Raw genomic sequence first — 20,724 nt, 5'->3', positions numbered from 1 at the left:
ATGATTAGGGAAGTTCTCAGAAGGAAAGTTTCCTGTCCAGTTCTGCCCCCTGCAGCCCCACTTCCCTGAGCACGACATCCCTCGTTGTTCGAGGGCTCGCCTCTGCAAATGCTTTTGAGGGGGTCGCACACGACTGCAGGAATGGAAGCTGCAGGGCAAGATCTGAAGCCCACAGAGATAGAAAAATTAGAGTGACAACTCGCTTAATGGGTTCTCCTGGAGATCTTTTTTGAGGGAGAAACAGCATGCTGCACAAGCTCAGTCGTTACTGCTGCCCATTTGCTTCATTTGCGCTCTGGCAGAGGCTAAAAACGGCCTTCGCAATCGACTCGGAAGCTGGACGCCGCGTGCTCCTCTTCACTCTTGTAGGGTCTATGCCGCCTGCCGCTACCCTCGCCAACAAGGCCGTTCCACTCCCCGACTTCTCTTCGCCCCGCCCTCCCTTTGTGCTTCGGGGAGCCGCGATTGGTACAGCCCGTCGCGCCCTGCCCCTTTTTCGAGCCGCGGTTGGTCGACCCCAGGCTGCATCCGGCCTCCGCCGGGCCTGCTTCCGGTGTGCGCCCTGGAGCTCTTCCTGCCGCCGCCGCCTCCGCCTCCGCGATGCTGCTTCTTTCTCTGGCCCGGGCTCGCTGTCTCAACCGGGCTCTCGGGCGCTCGTTCTGCGCCGCTCGGCAGGTACCGCCTCCCGCAGGGAAAGACGGAGGGACAGGTCGTGGGCTGAGACTGCCGCGAACGTGCTGACGGGCACCAAGGGCAACGGGGGGACGCGGGGCGGCGAAGTGGGGGAGGCCGCAGTCGTGCCCGGGGGAAGGCTGCCTTGCCCTGCCCTGCCTTGCCCCGCCCCGCCCCGCCCCGCCGCCTCTTGCCTGTGGCTAACGGAAGGCCCCGAACGGGCTGCTGGAGGCGAGCGGGGAGCGGCTCTTATCTTGGGGCGCCTCCCGTTGCCTCCAGGCCGTGGCCGTTTTCAGGGCGAGGCGAGGTCAGGCATGGAACTGAACGGCGGGCGTCGGGCACCTCAGAGCCCAAGGCCGGCAGGGCATCCTGCCGGGCGTGAAGGTGGCTCTGAAGGTTGAAGCGCAGCGCGACAGCTTAGCGACGCCTAATAAAACGCGTGTCTCTGTATCGGCGGGTGTCGTCCCCCTACAGTAGCCTACGCGGTAACGGCGAAGGTTGGTTTAGCAGGTGTGACCCCAGTTGACCTCGCACCGCGGATGACTGCAAACGATTCCCCCTACGATTCCCCCCTCCGCCCTGCCCGGAAGCAGGGGTCACCTGCTTCAATGCCGCACAGCGCATTTGTCTTGTCTAGTCGGAATGTTTATGCATAACGGGATCCTCGTTAATGATCGTCAGTGGCTTTGGGTGTTGCAAATAATTGCCCTGCCCCCCGCCCCCAATTTTTACTTGTATGGAAACAGGCCGCCAAGATAAAGTCCTCATCACCAGTTGGCATGGTACAATATCTCTGTTTTGCAGCAATTATCTGGCGACATCTTAATTAACTGTAATTAACATTCAGCAATCACAGTTTCCCCTTTTCTTGTTTATTACTCTGTTCAGGATGGATAGATTTGAGCAATTTTTTCGTGAGAAACAATAACAAAAAGTAAAATACCCGTTGGGGCATGGTAAGCAGGAGCAATCCTAACCAGGCAGGCATACTGGCATATTTCCTGTGTAAATTAAGTTGCATCATAATTGCTCTTGGCTGGATCATTTTCTGCCCTTCCATTGACTCGTATGGGGTGGATTTTAGTCACATCTGCAATTTTGGTGGTGTAGGTACAGTGGTACTTTGGGTTAAGAACGTAATTCGTTCCGGAGGTCTGTTCTTAACCTGAAGCACCACTTTAGTCAATGGAGCCTCCCGCTGCTGCTGCGCCGCTACCGCCCAATTTCTGTTCTCATCCTGAAGCAAAGTTCTTAACCTGAGGTACTATTTCTGGGTTAGCGGAGTCTGTAACCTGAAGCGTCTGTAACCTGAGGTACCACTGTACACTGAACCCTATACAGGACCAGTGACTGAAGGGAATCAGGATGCAATGTTTGCCCCTCTTCCTGACCTTGACATGCCCTTTTTTGGCCTCAACAGTGGTGTAACTTCTGCCGACTTAACTAACACTTTCAGCTAATGTAAGTAGATATGCCAGAGTAAGTCCTTCATGTCAGCTCATTTGTACAGCAGAGAGGGAGTGTTGGGAAATATGCCACATCGTAACCTCCTCTATCCAGTATATCTGTGAGTTAGGATTGCACAGTCAGTCTGACTGAAAGCATTTGACTTTGAAACACAGTTAACTAAAAAGCCAGTGGGAGAAATTGAGTAAAAGATGGAGATATGGATCAAGGAAGGCTGTTGTACAGTAGTTACAATATGTCAAATAAGGAAGAACAAAAGCACTTGAAAGGTCAGATGTGAGTGCTGGGGTTAAAGGAAAGAAGAACTGAAGCAATGGACAAATTTGGCATTGTTGTAAAAATGAAAGGCAGGAATATTAGATGAATTCAAAGTTATTGATTTGAATGATGGGAAATTTGGATTCAGTATATGTCCAGTTGAGAAGAAATGTATGGAAAACGTTTTTGCACAGGGAAGAACTGTGAGGGTGTTGAATTAGTGACTACCTCACTATTGAATCTTTTGGCGAGAGGAGCAGCAAAAATGTATCAGTGAGCTGCTTACACCTAGAAAGAACAGCTGAAAGGAGTAGCTGAACATGGAAGGTCTTAAGAATTTGTGGACAAAACATTATTAGAAAGAGAGAGTGTACAAAGCTTTCAAGGTAGCAGAATAAATGGGGGACTTGCTGTGCAGTAAACTGTGGAAGAGGTAGCTTAGAAGGAAAAGACACAAAGTCTTAATTCACAATAATCAGGTTATTGTAGCATAAGAACATAACAGTCCTGCTGGATCAGAACAGAGTCCCATCTAGTTCATCATCCTGTTTTCACATTGGCCATCCTGATTCCTATGGGAAGTCTGTAATCAGCCATAAGTGCAACAGTACTCACAAAGAATTGTAAAATATGCTGACAGCCAATGTCATTTAACTATTTCAACAGAGTTCAGCTTTCTCCTACTGAGGTTTTTAGTGCATCTTCACTTTCACTGTCACTATCCAGAGAGAAATGTCCCACACTAGTTCTCTCTATCCCACCACATTTCCATTGTGCCCACCATATCTATGTTCTCCCTCTCAGGGAATGGGTCTCTTTTAAGGAATAGTGTTTCTCTTTCCCAGAGTAATTCTTTGAACTATTCCCTGTAATAGCAGAATAGCTGTGTGTACAACACAGTTACTGTGCCCTTAAAAGCCTTGCCCATCAACATCACTTCCTTCCCTATGTTAGCTACTTTGGCCTTGAACAAACATATTCCCTGAGACCCAGGAGCTCATCAAAAGTTTTAGTTTAGTTTCTGGGAATGAGGATTTCTCTCAGGAATGGACAGTGTGGAGATTAAGTGGGGTTTGAGGTGAGGATAGTAGATTTAAAAAAAGAGCTAAACCAAAAACTCAACATTTAGCTTGGAGTGAAGATGAATAGGGTTAGGAGACAAGCTCAGTGTTTCATTAAAATGCACCTGTTGTCCCCATTTTAAGGACCCCTGTAAGATCAGCGGGAAGGTAAACGGCGTTTCTGTGTGCTGCTCTGGTTCGCCAGAAGCGGCTTTGTCATGCTGGCCACATGACCTGGAAGCTGTCTGCGGACAAACGCCAGCTCCCTCGGCCTATAAAGCGAGATGAGCGCCGCAACCCCAGAGTCGGACCTGATGGTCAGGGGTCCCTTTACCTTTACCTTTTAAGATCAGCCAGCTAGAACATGACATTACTTTACTGCCCCTGAAACAGGCATCTTTACTTTTGCAATATCTATAGAAAGAAATACTTATGGTATCTGAACAAACAGAACAATGGCCTATGTTGTGTTTTCCTCATGTATACCACATTCTAATCTGTCTCCTTGCTAATCATGTATACAATTTACCCACTATTTTCTAGACTTTGCTTCATCTAGGGCCAGAAAACTTTTCCCCCCTCTTAAAACAATATTTCAAGTGGGAAATTAAAAGAACTGACATATATACACACAAGCAATGCTATGGAATTCGTGTATTCTAAGGGTGGATGGATATGTCTGTCGTGTTGCATAGGGTAATCATAGCCTTTGATTCAGAATGCTATGTAATCTTGGAAGTTTGGTGTTTGGAGTAAAGATTACATGGATAACAACAGGGTCTAAGATTGATCAAAACCTCGCCATTTAGATTTGCGTCACCATATCCACCCCCTCAAACAAACATTTAAAAAGTGCTTTAATGTGTGAATAGCAGTGCAGTTGCTTCTGGTGTGAGTAGAGTTCTTTGGTAGAATATAATATATATCACAAGTTTTTGTCACTGCCAAGTGTATTACTTCATGAATGCAGGGCCGGTTTCTTCCAATCTCATTTTTGTTACATTTTATAAATTTATAACGAGATTGGGAAGCAATGTAACATGAAGCTTCAGTTCCAACAAGGAGTTATGGTGGGTATACTGAGAAGGATAGAGTAGTAGCCACTACTATTCAGTCTCCTTGTGCTGTGCACTGCTTGTTTTATAGAACTAAATGTTCCATATTTCATGTTGTAAAATATATCTAGGATGTGACTTTTCTGAACCTAGGAATCTGTGCTGTGCAATCAGGATAATACTGAAAAAAATGAACTCAGTGTAATAGCCAGAAGCTAAAATCATTAGTTGAAAAGGAGTTAGTCTTTTAACCTTTACTCATTATGTAGCTCATCAGAATAGGAATTTCTGCCTCATTACAGTTAATCATGCTACTGTGCTCAGGGAGCTTTATCTAGTCAGTGTATGTCCTCTCAGCAATCTTTTGAAGTAAGCTATGATGATTTCCATTTTACTGACATGGGATTGGTGCTGTTCATGGATAAACAAGGATTTGAACTCATGCTTTCCACTGCATCACACTCACTGGGTGATATCCAGCTATGTCATGCACAGAGTAGACCCATTTAAATCAATTGACAAGATTTCAGTGGATCTACTTGTATGACTAGCATTGGCTATCATCCAATTTTTTCATTATATCCCATTGTTTGTACAGGCTTACCTGATGAAATCAAAAGCCAGATGCAGTGCTCATCTTAATTAAACCATTAGGCTTCATAGTAATTGAAATGGGAAGATTATGCATATTAATTGCCCGTAATCATGAGTTTGATCCTGTTACCCCATTTTGCAATATGTAGCTGTCATACCTCAATATTTAGCCATCATATTATATAAGAGAGACACATACAAGGTTTCAAGAACCTTTCCCTCTTGCTCATTGTTTCAACCCTGTACACATTTACATGGGAATAAGTCCCGTTGAACTTGGTGGGGCATATTCTAAGTAGGTGTGTAGGATTGCATTGAAGGTTGTGCATTTTGTGAACAAAGTAGAACAGCAAACGGGGGGGGGGGGAGATCTCCTGTATTAAACTTTATGGATGCCTTTTTCCTGTGGATGAAAAATATTTGAAAGCGTAAGGCATTCATTGAGATTCCTGCATTGCAAGGGATTGGACAAGATGAACCCTGTGGTCACTTTAAGCTCTACAGTTCTGTTATTAACTTGGGGCTACTTTTTCTGACAAACTAGGGTAGTCACACCTTGCTGATGAGAAGAGGTGTCATTATAGCCTACTGAATCTGAATACAGTACAGTAAATTTATTCTCTACTTTGGAATGTAGAATAGTGTGGAAAGGTGACTCTGCCTTGAGTTACTCATGACTATTATTTTTTTGTATTGGTGATTGTATAATCTTTCTCTTCGGCAGGGGAACTGTCCACAGGGGAAACATTCGCTCTCTGGTGAGATTATTATTATTATTATTATTATTTAGTGTTAATATCTTGTGTGCTTCATAATCACTGTGACAAGGGAAACCTAATGAAAACTTGGTTAAAAACTATAGTACATTCATACTTTTTTATTTAAAGCCACAAGTGGTTTTAAAAGTAGTTAAAGATTAAAGAAAGTGAATTCCATGTTTCCCTAAAATATGTTAAAACAATCTGTGTAGCATAAATAACCAGCTCACTCAACCAACAGATTTGTGTACAAATTAGAATATTTGAAAATGACCATAATGCAGAGTCAGCATAAGCACCAATGAACTCCGTTTTTAACCTTCCTTAGCATAAATGATTCCTTTTTCCTGCCCAAATACTCAGGATGTGTAGGTGGATGAGGTTGATAAGTTTGAAAAAGTAGAGGTGCTCTGATGCATTTCCCATTCACTTAAGTGGGTTTGTGCAGAAGGAGTTCTGTATGAATTATGCTCAAAATACATAATTTAGAACATAATGGTATTTTAGAGAACTGTAGGTTGCCTTGCAAGAGATCTTAGAGGTGATTTTGATGTACCTGTAACTCAGATAATAAGATGATCCCAAGCGCTCAAACATGTTGAAACTCACATCAGAATAAGTTAGCCCATATTACTTTACAGGGAAAATTCCTAAGATGGATCCAATAGGTATTTGGAGTCTTGCTCATGAGGACTCTTCTGGAATAAAGACTCATGGGATAGCCCATTCTGGCATAAATTGACACTGTATAAATTATTTCAGGAACACTGTGCAATTAATTGGAATTAATTGAGCACTTCCAAAAAAAATGGCCCCTTTTAGAAATCATGTGCTGTAAACATTTTTGTTCTTTATCAAAAAAAAGGGAAGGAGCACAGGGTATGCAAAATTTTCTAAACATTTCTCCACAGATGTAGATGAATTGAATGATTCTGGATGTTGTGGTGGAGGAAATGCTACAAAATAAAGTAAATGAATGCAGAGATCTTATATTAATCTTGCCCACCTCGCTGGCCAACACTTAGCTTTTGGATACTGGGGCTGCTATTAATCCTTTATTAAAAAAAACAGATAAAGGACTAGGTTGTTGAGGACTAGGATAATGGTGTGGAGACTTATACATGCCAAGGATAATTGATAGCTGCTATTTTTACCTTTATAACATTTATTAAACAAATTTGTCTTAGTACACGTTACTGTAATAAGCGATATAATGTAAACAGATTTCTAATTGAAGTGCTTTCTGCTTTACAGGTGTCTCTCGATGCCAGGGGTTAGCTTATGCCAACAGCAGGAAGCATTTGTAAGTATTCAACTTATATAGTCAATGTGTTGTGTAATATGTAAATAGTCAATATGTTGTGACTATTTGCATGGATGGAGAGTAGCTGCTGCAACCCGAGTTCCTAGTTACAATATTGTCAGAGAGGGGTAGCTGCATTCTCTGTGTCCAAAATACCCCAGACCAGAGTAATCCACATTCTGCATCAAGAGTAGAAGAATTCTTGAACTGTATAAATTACCTGATTTGAATCAATTTATATATTTGCATATTTTGCATAATTTGTTCTGGGGGGGGGGGGGAGCAAGCTAGGTAGCATCCCAGAAATATGATCTTCCTTGATTGTTAAATGCCTCGAAATAGACTCCCTTAGGTGCTGTGCAGAATGTCATCTGCTCCAATGAGCATGTTAATTGTCAGGGCTGCTGATTGACAACCCAGTCAAGTAAGGCCAACAGATGCAAAATCTGTACTGCTTCTATGCTTCTTGTTGGCCTTTAGTTAATCTCTTGTTTCTTGCTCTCCAGGATAAATGGCTCCCGTGTGTTCACTGTCCGTTATTTCAGAACCACCACAGTGTGCAGTAAGTACCTGAGATGACTGCCTGCACATTCCCTTCCAACCTTGTTCCCCAACCAATTCTTAGTCTGAACTAAGGAGTACAAAATGCAGGAATACAAAGTAATAGACTGGAATTGTGTTTTTTCTTTGTCATACTACAGGTGGCTGTGATGTAGTGTAGGTTGGACTCTGGTATATTATGTCCCTTTCTGGTCACTCCCCCCCCCCAAGTGTCTCAGTTTAAGCACGATTATTAACATTATGTCACCTGTGTGAAGGATGCTCTGCAAAATAATATAAACATTTAAAAAGCCTGTTCCCTGTCCTGAGAAGCTTATGATTTATGTTTCAACAGTTTGGGAAATAATGGAGAGGCAAGAGTAAGTATATAAATATGTCCTGAATCTACTGCAGAATGACCCAAATGTTCTACTTTTATGGAAGAGGGAGAACATTCTACCTGAAGAGGCAGATTTTAAGGAGAAAAGAGAGATGACACCACTCTGGTTTCCACATAACGCTAAACCACAACTTATTAAACTATAACTTAGCCTTAGGTGTAAGTCCAGCCCAGCAGCTTCTATGGTTTACTGGCAACAAACAACAGTCTAAAGCCATTGTTTTTCATTGGCTTACAAACCTTAGTTTCTTTCTATTAAGTTTAGTGTGCTGTGTGAACCCAGCTCCCTTCCTTAACCATGGTTTGCTTGACCACCCCACCCCAAATGCTCATCAAAGACACAAGGCAAGAGCAGCTGGGAAACAAATCAAACTTCAGAGAAGAAAACCATGGTTCGTTTGATCATTTGTGGGACAACGAACCATTGCTTGTGTGTGAATAGGTCAGTGTAGATGTTCTTGGAGGTATTTCTAGATATAAGAGGTTTCTAATAATGCCGCTTGTCCATAGACATTCCAGACTCTAAAATGACTGAATGTGAAGGCTTTTACTACATGCAGATATGCATTTCTTCTACAGGGGAAGAAGTTGTTACAGTGAACACACCAGCATTTGCAGAATCAGTCACAGAGGGAGATGTCAGGTGGGAGAAAGGTAAGAGGCAGCTTTTTTGTCTTCTATGGTTTTCTTCGTCTGTTGTGGGAATACACTAAAGTCGTAATTGGTGAAAGGAGCTCTGGACACACACATTCAATAGGTGAAGATTGACCAAACTAATTAAAGATTGAAAGGTCAATGTAAGCCCTCTATGAGGTATGTAATTTCCAGACCCTTATTATGGTTTTGCAAGTCCTCCGGCATACATGTGAGAATTGAGACTCTCTGTGAGGCATTGATGTGAGCTTTAAGAAAATGAGCTTTAAGAGTTCCCTTACTTAGAGTGGTTCTTTTCATTTTTAGCTGTGGGTGACGCAGTAGGAGAAGATGAAGTGGTATGTGAGATTGAAACAGACAAGGTAAATGTCCTATTTTCCTTGTATAATTAGAATCGCCAGATGATGTATTCAGTTATGCGTGGTGTGTGGAAAATAGAGAAAATGCCAATTGTAGGAAACAGGATGCCAGACTAGATAGGCCTTTTGGTCTGATTCAGCAATGTTGCTCTTATGGGGTAGTTTCTTGATGCTCTCCAGAGTGGAGGTGGGTAAGCTAAAGACAACAGAAGATCACAAAACCTAGGCAAGGGGCACTCTTCTAGGTTTTGACTCGAAAAACTTGCTTGTTTTCAACTATGGCTGCTGGGAGCTTGCATGTCCTCCACCATTCTCAGATTGAGAGTGAATCAGTTTGTATACTGGAGAGGGAGAGACCACTTACTTCCTTTGGGGACTCTGGACTTAACAAGCAGTACAGTTGATACAAATAAATAACTGTACTATTCCTTCTTGTGATGAAATGCAGAGTTGATTTCCAGTGAAATATGTATACCCCCAAGATGTGATATCTCCATGATGCTATGTTTCTTTGCATGATTTCTGCAGAAAGTCCAATCCCATTCATGTATCATTCATTCCTCTTCAAGGGATAGTCCCATTTCCTTAACATATTTCCTTTTGATGATTAGGGGAGAGCTCATTTGTATTTTATCTGCAGACATCTGTGCAAGTTCCAGCTCCGGCAGCTGGCGTAATTGAAGCACTTCTAGTTCCTGATGGGGGGAAAGTGGAAGGAGGTACACCTTTGTTTAAACTCAGGAAAACCGGAGGTAAGTTGGGACCAGCCATGTCTGTTTCTTACACTGTCACAGCTGCGACAATGATGGGCTTTGCTGCAAAAATAAAAAATTGATATCTAAATGCTGTAACTGGACTGAATTGTACAAATTCAATTTGACTTGCATAATTTGGCAGGGGGAAAAATCAGAGTAATTCCCTGCAAAATTTTATGGGCAATGTGTAAAAACTTAAGGGTTTTTGATTTATTGAAAGATAGATAGAAAGAAGCAGGTTCTTTGAGGAGATATGGAATGTGGGAACAGGTGACTCATATGCAGTTACTACATTTGTGCCCATGGAAGCACCACATTGGGTACTCCTGTTCTAGACCCTTGCCAGTCAGACCTTAGTAAATGTTAGACCTGGGAACAGGGCCTCAGATGCTAATTTCAAAGCCTCGAGCAAATTAGTGTGGGTATACATGATCCCAGATACAACATGGTGGAAACCAATTTAAGGCTTTAAAGGTCACCATCAGCACTTTCAGTTAGTTTCCAAATTCAGCTTTTAAAAGAACCCAATCTATGAAACTTGCTGCCTCCTGAGCCTGCTGCCTCTGTGCATAGCTATACCATTTCACAAGTTTATTTTCTGGAGCTAGCAGCCAATGAGACAAGTGATCACCGTCTTATTATATTAATATGGGCTCGTGACTCAAAAGTGTACTTTTCTCAAAGATACTGAAAGAACCTGCTTGGATGGTCTGTGGAAAAAATGCACCTCTTGGGTTCTATCTGCCTGTGCAACTGCCTTTCTCTTTTTAATTATTATTTTTTATTAAGAAAGTTTTAAATCCATACAAATTGTCAACAATAAAATCAAATATATTTTCCCCTCCCCCCTCCCTATCCTCCCTATCCCCCCTTCAAGGACTTCCCCCAGCTCCCTTAACTGTTTTGTTAGTTCTTCTTGTTTCTGCATATTATACAGTTGTAAATATTATTTTCCTGTTATTCCAAATTCATGTTCTACTAATAAAATTTGTGTATGTTTATTCAAATCCTGCCAGTGATTCTAAGTCTGGCAGGATTTGTGTATGTTTATTCAAATCCTGCCAGTGATTCTAAGTCTCTCTGTTGTTTTTTTCAAATAATTTGTAAAAAGTCCCCATTCTTCCTTAAAGTCCCGATTGTCCTTTTCACGCAATTTGTGTGTTAGTTTTGCCAGCTCCGCATAGTTCACCAATTTTTCTTGCCATTGTTCCTTTGTTGGTATTTCTTCCTTCTTCCATCCTTATGGTAGCAAAACTCTTGCCGCAGTTGTAGCATACATGAATAAGTTCTTCATTTTCTTTGGTATATCTTGTCCTAAAATACCTAGTAAAAAAAGCTTCTGGCGTGCAGCTGACTTTATCAATTCTTCTGTTTAGCTGCACCTGCCAAGGCCAAGCCAGCAGCAGCCCCTGCACCAGAACCGGCAGCACCTCCTCCTCCTGCAGCAGCTGCCCCTGCCCCTGCAGCACAAATTCCCACTACGATGCCTCCAGTGCCCCCTGTGTCATCACTCCCTGTGGATTCTAAACCAGGTGAGACTAAGACCATCTCTAATCCCCCTTAACCAACCTCCTTCCATCTGCATAAGCAGGGAGTTATTCTGAACTGGAGATTGCAGAACTGTCCACAGAAGAGTGTTAAAGAACATCCGTCTTGCTACCTAGAATGCATTAGGTAGCATCTCCCAAATGCGTATTTCATCTCTACTTCAGATAGCCTTCGTGTTCATATGTTGCTTGCCAGGAAATAAACCTTCTTCTCTCAGTCCCTTGACACATTCCCCCCCTCCATTTTCTTTCAGTTTCTGCAGTAAAGCTAGCTGCAGCTGCTCCTGTGGCAGAACCTGGGGTCAGCAAAGGAGCCAGAGTGGAGCAAAGGGTAATTGGAAACTTCTTGCGCCTATGGGGCAGTGGATGAGGGTTATTGAAACCAAGTGGAGAGACCATTCTTTTTCTTGAAAAACCTCCAGTCTAAGCCTCATGAGATGCAGTGGTCAAGTTGTGTTGTATGATTCTCTGAGCAGTGGCTAAATACAGCAAAGTTTTTAGCTCGTGAGCACTGCCTTTCCTACTTGTGTTATTCCTGGTAGTGATAGTCAACAGTGTGAATCCTTGTCAACGTCAGTTTGCAAAACTACCTTTCCCCCATTACAGTCAAACCTCGGTTGTTGAAAACGTAATCCGTTCCAGAAACCTGTTCGGCTTCCGGAATGTTTGACAACTGAGGCGTGGCTTCCGATTGGCTGCAGGAGCTTCCTGCACTGAAGCGGAAGCTGTGTTGGACATTCGGGTTCTGAAAAACATTCGGAAATCGGAGCATTTACTTTCGGGTTTTTGGCGTTTGGGAGCCGAAACGTTCCAAAACAGAGGCATTTGGGATATGAGGTTTGACTATATCTCTTTTTGTTCCACTTCAGGTGAAAATGAACAGGATGCGTCAACGCATTGCTCAGCGCCTGAAAGAGGCTCAAAATACATGTGCCATGCTGACCACCTTCAATGAAATTGATATGAGGTAAGGACCATATCTTCAGTATGTGCAGGTAAGCCAAGATCTTTCTGTGTTGTACTAAGAACAGGAACTTTGGCTTATTGGTGTTCATTGATCTTGTGTGTTTTGTCCTGGGATGAAGCGGTTTTAGCCAGCTCCTTGGTTGTATAGAGTTGAGACTATTTCTAAACAGGGGCTCAGCTGTGCAACCGGCCGAAAGGCAGGTCCTGGAGCTCTCGCCCAGCCTTAGCATCTCTCCTTGGCAGTTGGAGAACCAAGTGTGTTCCATGAAGTGTGTTTGTGGGCTGAGCACTAATGGATTTGGGGAGGGGGAAGCTTATGTTTCAGCGCATTAAGGAAAATGGTGCCCAAATCAAATTGCTCTATGAAATCCTATCCTGCTTCTTAAGACAAAACACGTAAATATTTGGTGCTTGGAATAATAAGGTTGGCAAAATAATCGTGATTGGAGAGGAAATGCTGCAACTTACCTCATTTTAGAGGCTAATGGAGGTGTCGCTTTACTCTGGCCTTGGGCTCTTGTTGCAGCCAGTAATCTGCTTTGGATTGATTGCCCACCCACCCCCCTGGTCTGCATGCCATGCAGTTGACTTGCAAGGGCTTAGGCCAAGGCCTTTTGCCTCCTCGCTGGGTGTCAGTGTCTGCTGTAAAGGCTTCTCATGATGGCTTCCTCCCCTCAAACCCTTGTATCTTGGGAGGCGGTAATGTCTTTGGACGGTAATCCTAGCTCTAAACAAGATTAGGCAAAGGAAAACAAACAGTCGAAACCCAAAGGGGCACTTGTACTTGCTAAAAACTGCCTCTCTAAAGCCATATTGTCTGGGAGGGGGAAGATGAAGGTTATTACTTCAATGCCTGCCTAGAATTGTCAAGACAAAGCTATTCTGTTCAATTTGGGTGGCTGGCTTCTGTTCCAGTAAGGGAATGATGGTAATCGCTACTTTCTGTACTCTGATTGAGGGCATTTTAGAGTCATTGCATCAGAGGTCCTCCAAAGTACATAGCCCCAAACTCATGTGCTTGTCTTTTTAAGTGTGGCCAAAGGAATTGGAGACATGGTTTACTTTTTAGATAGTCATAAACAAAATGACGGTCAAATTCTGTCAGGATGGATGGAGCCTGTTGGAGGCACAAGGTCCCCCCTCATTTCCCATTATGCTTATTCTGAAATTTGCTTTCACTGTGTCAATATTGAACCCAAGAGACCTATAACCTGTCCACTCTGGCTTTGTGGAGCTCTCCAAGGTCTTGGGAAGAGGTCTTCTGTACTCTCATTGGCCAAACATGTGCCTATTGGAAGCCTTCAAATAAGATATGAGCATTCTTCCCCTTTATGATCACTAGGAACTGGTATTTAGAGACCTACTGCTTGCTGTTACTGGAAGTAGTAGATAGCTGTCATGGTTAGCAGCCACCAGTGGCTTTATCTTCCATGTCTCATCCTCTTTTAAACCTTTCAGGGTTAGTAGTCCTCACTGACATCTTGCAAGTGTGAAGTCCATAGTTTTGCTACGTGCACTGTGAAGAAGTTCCTCCTTCTAAATCTCCCAACATGTTAGTTTCATTGTATGACCCTGTAGCTCTAGTGCAGCAGTGAAGAACCTATAACTAACAGGCAAATCTAACATTTTATTCCTCTTTGACCAGGTGTGTGGTGGTGGTCCCCATAATTTAAATATCTATAGGAATTTTAAAGTGTTCAGCTGCCTGAAAGCTCATTGTCACAGGGGATACTTTGAACAGCCATATGCATTTTAGGATAGTATGCAGTAGCTTGTTTTGGTGACATTCTGAGGTAACATTAGTAATGGTTGTAAAGTAATTGGGAGGGGCTGTTCTAAACTTTAGGGAGGGAGAGAAAATATTAGTAATTTTTCCACTCCTGAGAGTGTTCTCAGAGATCAGCCAGCCTATACTACAGTGAAACTATTTGGTGAAACTCTGATAACATTTCTTTTTTAATAATAATAATAATAATAATAATAATAATAATAATAATAATAATAATAATAAAAAATTGCAAGCCACTTTTGAAATAAGGGTTGAGCCACAAAGTAACTATAGTCAGGAATGTGCTGCAGATCTGGTGCTTAAGTAGATACAGGAAGCAAGAACTTTCCTTTTCCTAGTAGTAAATGTTCTTGTGGTGGCTTTTTCAGTAACATCCAGGAAATGAGAGCCCGGCACAGGGACACCTTCCTGAAGAAGCACAATATGAAACTTGGCTTTATGTCTGCCTTCGTGAAAGCTGCGGCCTTTGCCTTGCAAGAGCAGCCTGTTGTAAATGGAGGTGAGAACAATGGGGCAGTGTTTTTGAGATGCCTGAGTGTCGTGAGCAAGCCTCTGTGGAAGGTAGTACTATCAGACCTCATGATGAAGTCACGTGCAGCAGCTGGGAGTCCGCACTTGTGCAAAGAAAAGCAACTGTGTTGTGACAAACCCCTTCTTAGCAAAAGGATATTCACTTGGGCAGAAGTTTGTCTATGGAAAGAAATTGCATGTCCAACTCCTGCTGTTTCTTACCTTTTCCATGCTTCTGTGTAAATGAGACAAGACTGCCTATTCCTCCAAACACAGAGGACTTGAAGGAAAAAGAAAAGGTCAGGGCACTTGCTCCTTGCAAGGTGGTGACTGGCGGAAACCTCGTGTTTCCTTTACACTTGGCAGATCAGCTTACTCTCCATTACTAATTTTTAGTGAATGGAAGGAAGAGATGGACTAAATCAATAAAGCTTGATTTTTGCTCCTGATTAGAGCCTTGACTCTTGATGCTGCTGTATGTAATAGCCTACTTTTCTTTCTCCATCCAGTGATAGACGATACTACCAAAGAGATTGTGTACAGGGAATATGTGGATATCAGTGTTGCAGTGGCGACTCCTAGGGTATGTATTGTGGGAACATGCATCTGGCTGATGCATGGGACATCATTTGGTTTGGTGTTCAGCTGTAAGAAATGAAAATTCAGAGACGAGCTTCTTGGCCTTGTCTAATCCTACAGCAGGTCAGGGTACTTGCTCTTGCCAACTTCCGGGGTGGCATGGGGGATCAGTCATAGGCCTAGCGAGATGCAGAAGGCATCAAATTCGACTGGGGAGGGGGTAGAGGAAGTAAGTCCCCCAATCCTCTTTTAGATACACCCATAGGCGCCAGCTCCTAGGGGCCAAGGCAGTTCCACCCCCTCAATGTTCAGAGGGTGTTCAGCTCCGCCCCCTGGCTCCTCGTGATGTCGGGCTGCCTCCATCAGTTACAGAAGATGGTACCTCTGGATACACACCTCTGTCCAGTGATGGCTTGCTCTATATTTGGCTCTTGCTGTCATGTTATGTATGTTGTGTTTGACTCAGAGATCTTTGTTTCTTTCAGGGTCTTGTGGTCCCCGTAATCAGAAATGTAGAAACAATGAACTTTGCTGACATTGAGCGAGCAATCAATGAGTTGGGGGAAAAGGTAATGTTTCAAGTGTAAAGGGTTCTCAAGGGTGAAAACCAGACACACATCTTTTTAAAGGGGCATCAGAAGGGGAAAAGGGGAGTGTGAATAAGACAGTGGTAGGATGAAGGTTCTGGTTCAGTAATTTGACAAAAAGCTAAAGCCAACTGCAGAGTCTCCACTTCAAGAAGCCTTAAAATTACAGGTCCAGATATATATCTAGCATTTGGTGCTCTGTGATACATCACATGAAAACACTTGGCCATTCTGACTAATAGCTGTTGATAGGCAAGTTTTCTGGAGGACAAATCTAACTTTTTAAAAAGTGATCTAAACTAGTAGCCATCTCCATATCTGGTTGCAGTTTTAAAAAATATGTTTATGGTAAATTTGCAAATAACATGAAACAGGCTAGATTCAAGTTTGTCAACAGTAATGGGGAGGGTGTTCTCAAGGAGGCATGATTTATTACTGTGGGGGGAGACAGAAACTCATCCTGCTGTGTCTTAAACACATAGCACTTTATATGGTGGCAGAGTGAAGGTAGTCCCTTCCAATGCATTGGAACAAAGTGTACCTGTATTCCTTTTTTGTACACCCATAAATAATATGTTGGGGTGCGGGTGGCGCTGTGGTCTAAACCACAGAGCCTAGGGCTTGCTGATCAGAAGGTCGGCAGTTCAAATCCCCGCGACAGGGTGAGCTCTCGTTGTTCGGTCCCAGCTCCTGCCCACCTAGCAGTTTGAAAGCACGTCAAAGTGCAAGTAGATAAATAGGTACCGCTTCAGCGGGAAGGTAAACAGCGTTTCTCTGCACTGCTCTGGTTTGCCAGAAGTGGCTTAGTCATGCTGGCCACATGACCCGGAAGCTGTCTGCGGACAAACGCCAGTTCCCCTGGCCTATAGAGCGAGATGAGCGCTGCAACCCCAGAGTCATCCGCAACTGGACCTAACGGTCAGGGGTACCTTTACCTTTAAATAATATGTTGTACAGTGCTGTGGCAAAATAGGAATGACTCAAGTTAATTTATGCTTATCCTTCTTAGAATTGCCATGTGTTGAAAAAGGCACATTCTGTTAGAGATATTTGAAGATATTTATATGAACTTCAAAGGACTCCCTCTGTAACCTCAATATTTTCACTAGTCGTTGGGGATTCTCAGATAACTTTTTGCCTTTGCTTAGTGTGGGGAGCTTTCTGAGGTGTTCACATGCTAGTGATACTGAGAGCTGGGGACCAGCACCCCATTTTCTCCATTACCATCTTAAGCAATTTTTAAAGTTTGTATTCCCTCCCCCTCGTTTCAGGCCCGCAAGAATGAGCTTGCCATTGAGGATATGGATGGCGGTACGTTCACCATCAGTAACGGCGGTGTATTTGGATCTCTGTTTGGGACGCCCATCATCAACCCCCCTCAGTCTGCTATCTTGGGCATGCATGGCATCTTTGACAGGCCTGTTGCTGTTGGAGGCAAAGTATGTACTGTATGGAAGGTTAAGGGGCTTAATGGGGCTTTTAAATGTTACCTTAGCCACTGGCAAGCCACTTTTCTGTGACTGGCTCCTGCACAGTTGAGATGACATGTAAATGACCAGGCTTGGTAGACAAGTCAAATGATGATGATGATTGATTATTATTATTATTATTACTATGCCACCCACCTGACCGGGTTGTCCCAGCCATTCTGGGGGCTTCCAGAAAAATTTAAAAACACAATAAAACATCAAATATTAAAGACCTCCCTATACAGGGCTGCCTTCAGGTGTAACATAGTTGCTTCTGTCCCTTGACACTGATGGGAGGGTGTTCCACAGGGCAGGTGCCACTACCGAGAAGGCCCTCTGCTTGGTTCTGTGTAACTTAAATTCTCGCAATGAGGGAAATGCCAGAAGACCTTCGGAGCTGGACCTCATTGTCTAGGCTGAATGATGGGGTGGAGATGCTGCTTCAGGTATAAAGCCTACCCATGCTGAAGCTGCTCATAGCAAAGCATCTTCCAGATGGCTAGAGTAATGTTTAAATCTAGTAAAATAGAACCATAGAATTGTGGAGTTGGAAGGGACCCTGGGGGTCATCTAGTCCACCCCCTGCATTGCAGGAATATGCTGCTGTCCCATACAGGGATTGAACCTGCAGCCTTGGCATTATCAATACTACACTCTAACCAACTGTCCAATCTGATGATGGAGGAGAAGGAAGTGGATCAGGCTTAACTAGGAGCCCTGACAAGTGCAGCAGAAAAGGACGAACTGGAAGTTTTGACTGCTGTAAAATTATTATGAGAAGATAGGGGAGTATTCTGGGTTCGAATTAGAGGGTGAATGTGTGGGGGAAAGGTTTGAAGAGTTTGTGTCAAATTCTTAAGACATTAAGAAAACTCCAGCTTGGGGTTAGTTATCCCAAACAGGTTTCACTTTCTTGGTTATGCAGGGCAAGTGTTAGAAAGCTTAAAATGTAGCTTGCTTAGACTTTGAGGTACAGCGCTAAGTTGACTACAAAAGAAAATGTTCAGCTTAACAATCTCTTCTCTCTTCCTTAGGTTGAGGTGCGCCCAATGATGTTTGTGGCCCTGACGTACGACCACCGGTTGATTGATGGCAGAGAGGCGGTGACTTTCCTGCGCAAGATCAAGGCTGTGGTGGAAGATCCTCGTGTGCTGCTGCTTGACCTGTAAAGAGCAGCAGCCCCCACCTGCCCCATCCAGTCGAGCAAGGACGCAGCAGCAGCAGCAGCAGCAGATGGAACAGAGGACATTCAGGAATCAGCAGGGCTTCATTCCAGTCATCTCCTCCCCCTAGTAGCAGGAGGTGCTTTGAAAGGACCCCCCCCCCCAGGGTAGTGTACCACCCACCTTTCCTGCCTCTTCCAAAGATGGTTCATTTTCTTCCCAGGGCAGACAAGCAGGTGTCATTACCTGTTCAGATGTAACCTACCATTTCCCCTCTTCTTGCTCCAAACAGACGTAGCCCCTCTCTCTCTCTCTCGATCTTATGGGAACAGAAGCTGCCTGCTGTTTAGCTAGAGCTTCCCTCCCGAGCAGCTCTTGCACAGAAATTCAGCTTTAATTCAGTATCATCGCGGAAGCTGTCAGAGGGGAAAGGCTGGTCTCTGCTCCACTTGAAGGCTCTAGATCTTTGGAACAGAGAAGCTAGCCTGAGGGTGATTCAATTGCTGTGCCTGATCTTACATGCCTCCAGTAACAGAGAGTAAATCTGCACTCCAGCCACCTTGTGGGTTTTTTGACCTTAACGGGATGAGGCACTCCCAGGGGTTACTGCCTCCCTAGCCATTATCTAGATCCTCTCCTAGTAGTGAGGGGCAGTTCTAAGGATTGTTTTCAGGGACCTTCCTCTGCCTCACCCCTTCACGAGCAAGGAAGTGGCAATAGCAGCTCTCTCCCTCTCCCACTTGGAAGTTGTTTCTTTCGTTCTAAGCCTCTGGTAGGGCAGAATGGGTGTCCCATCTGGCTGTCAGGTCCAGTTCAAGTTGACTGGCTGCTGGGGATTAGGGGGAGATGGCAACCTTCGGTGGCTGTCCAACGTTCCATCTAATCCTCATTGAATGGTTTTATCAACTTTGTGACTGCAGTGGTATGGTAATGTAGGTTGGGACTAGGTTGTCTTGTGTGGCATGTATCCTAGCCTAAGGCTTGCTGGTTCATGGGGACATATCCTTAGTACAATAGCGTGCACATATATTGTTGAGTGAGAGGGTTGCTAGTGCCTGCAGGATTTATTACTCTTGTTCGCCGCACAGAACTTGTAATTAAAGTATTTAAAATGACAGATTTTAAACAAAATAAAACAAGGAAATTATGTGTGTTTATGAATGGGAGAAATGAAATACAGTGGGATGACACTTAGGGTAAGACATTGTGTTTATAAGCAATTGAGGAACACCTTCAAAGGAACAGAACCTGAACTGAGTTTCCCCGTTTTTTTTCTGAGTTTAGTATAGATGGCGTAAATTAGATAACTCACTTCTGGGTAGCAGAACTGTCAGTGTATGTGATCTGCCTCATTCTAGATCAGTTCAGATGTAATGCCAAATCACTGGGGCTATATGAACAATCTCTGTCTTGACATGATCCCCCCGCCCCCGCCCCAGTCCATTCACTGTTAAATAAAAAGCCATAGCTTGATGTTACAGCCAAGGCAAGAAAACTATAGTTTGCCCACAATCCTAGTTCAGACTGATTTGTCATCTTGGTTTGCAAGCAAACCGTAGTTTGCCTGGTTTAGATGTGACAGTAAACTATGACTTCAAGCTCTGCATCTTGTTGGAAAGATTTTGGAGTATGCCTACATTAGATGTTTTAAATGTTATGCTGTCCCCTTAAGGGATTTTGGTAGCCATAAACAGGAAAGGGATTGGGATCTTTGAAGGCAGCAGTCACAATAGACTGTCATAGTTATATTTTATGTAGCAGGGAAAGACTACTTGTTCCCCACCCCTTCAAGGCAAAATGGCTTCATACAACTCAAAACACAAATACTGTACAGTATTATTATTTTTTAGTCAATTCCCCCAACCAAAAACAGTTCATTTTTTTAAAAAAAAATGGGAGAGAACAAAGGAAGATGTCTGAGGGTGCTAGGGTACCCACAAGTGCCATGTTCCTAAACAAAAAGCAGTGTGGGTGGGTTCTTCTCAGCTCCTTTCCCCACAGTTTGAGTGCTCTGCAGATTGGCTTGAGGTGCTGCAGTTGGCAACATGCTCACGGGGAGCTAATGCAGAAGATTTTTCTACTCCTGAAACATTGGATTGAAGCACAGCTGCAGTGGTATATAGGTACCTAAAAAGCTCAATTTAAACCATAACAATATCTAGCTCTGTGACTTGTATTGTGTTGGCTGATGTTTGGTGTACTTTCTGTTGTGCCTCTGCACCTGCTCTCAAGTTTTAA

At 43.5% G+C, this 20,724-nt stretch overlaps 1 protein-coding gene across 2 annotated transcripts; it reads left to right on the top strand.

Annotated features, from left to right (window-relative positions):
- Positions 1 to 485: 485 nt before the first annotated feature.
- On the top strand, positions 486 to 19,633 carry DLST (dihydrolipoamide S-succinyltransferase). Of its 2 annotated transcripts, none has more exons than XM_033142659.1 (15): positions 486 to 675; positions 5,829 to 5,865; positions 7,120 to 7,168; positions 7,675 to 7,730; positions 8,688 to 8,762; positions 9,069 to 9,124; positions 9,762 to 9,873; positions 11,253 to 11,408; positions 11,678 to 11,754; positions 12,293 to 12,390; positions 14,547 to 14,677; positions 15,198 to 15,271; positions 15,753 to 15,836; positions 17,126 to 17,293; positions 18,358 to 19,633. In XM_033142659.1, exons 1-15 carry the CDS (start codon positions 601 to 603, stop codon positions 18,490 to 18,492), a joined length of 1,383 nt encoding a protein of 460 aa, XP_032998550.1. In that variant the 5' UTR covers positions 486 to 600; the 3' UTR covers positions 18,493 to 19,633. The 2 variants fall into 2 exon arrangements, with proteins under 2 accessions (XP_032998550.1, XP_032998551.1); XM_033142660.1 differs by having other exon boundaries at positions 536 to 675; positions 5,832 to 5,865; positions 18,358 to 18,492.
- Positions 19,634 to 20,724: the final 1,091 nt, after the last annotated feature.

Source organism: Lacerta agilis, chromosome 1 (assembly GCF_009819535.1).
Source record: "Lacerta agilis isolate rLacAgi1 chromosome 1, rLacAgi1.pri, whole genome shotgun sequence".
Taxonomy (NCBI): domain Eukaryota; kingdom Metazoa; phylum Chordata; class Lepidosauria; order Squamata; family Lacertidae; genus Lacerta; species Lacerta agilis.
Note: the sequence above shows the minus strand (reverse complement) of the source record. Positions and strands in the feature narration are given on the sequence as shown.

Excerpts from the sequence above, each read along its gene's own strand:
- DLST (XM_033142659.1), top strand. The coding sequence starts at position 601 with ATGCTGCTTCTTTCTCTGGCCCGGGCTCGCTGTCTCAACCGGGCTCTC. Across the intron at positions 14,678-15,197 it reads GCAGCCTGTTGTAAATGGAG|TGATAGACGATACTACCAAA; the intron begins GTGAGAACAATG and ends TTCTCCATCCAG. Across the intron at positions 15,837-17,125 it reads TCAATGAGTTGGGGGAAAAG|GCCCGCAAGAATGAGCTTGC; the intron begins GTAATGTTTCAA and ends CCCTCGTTTCAG.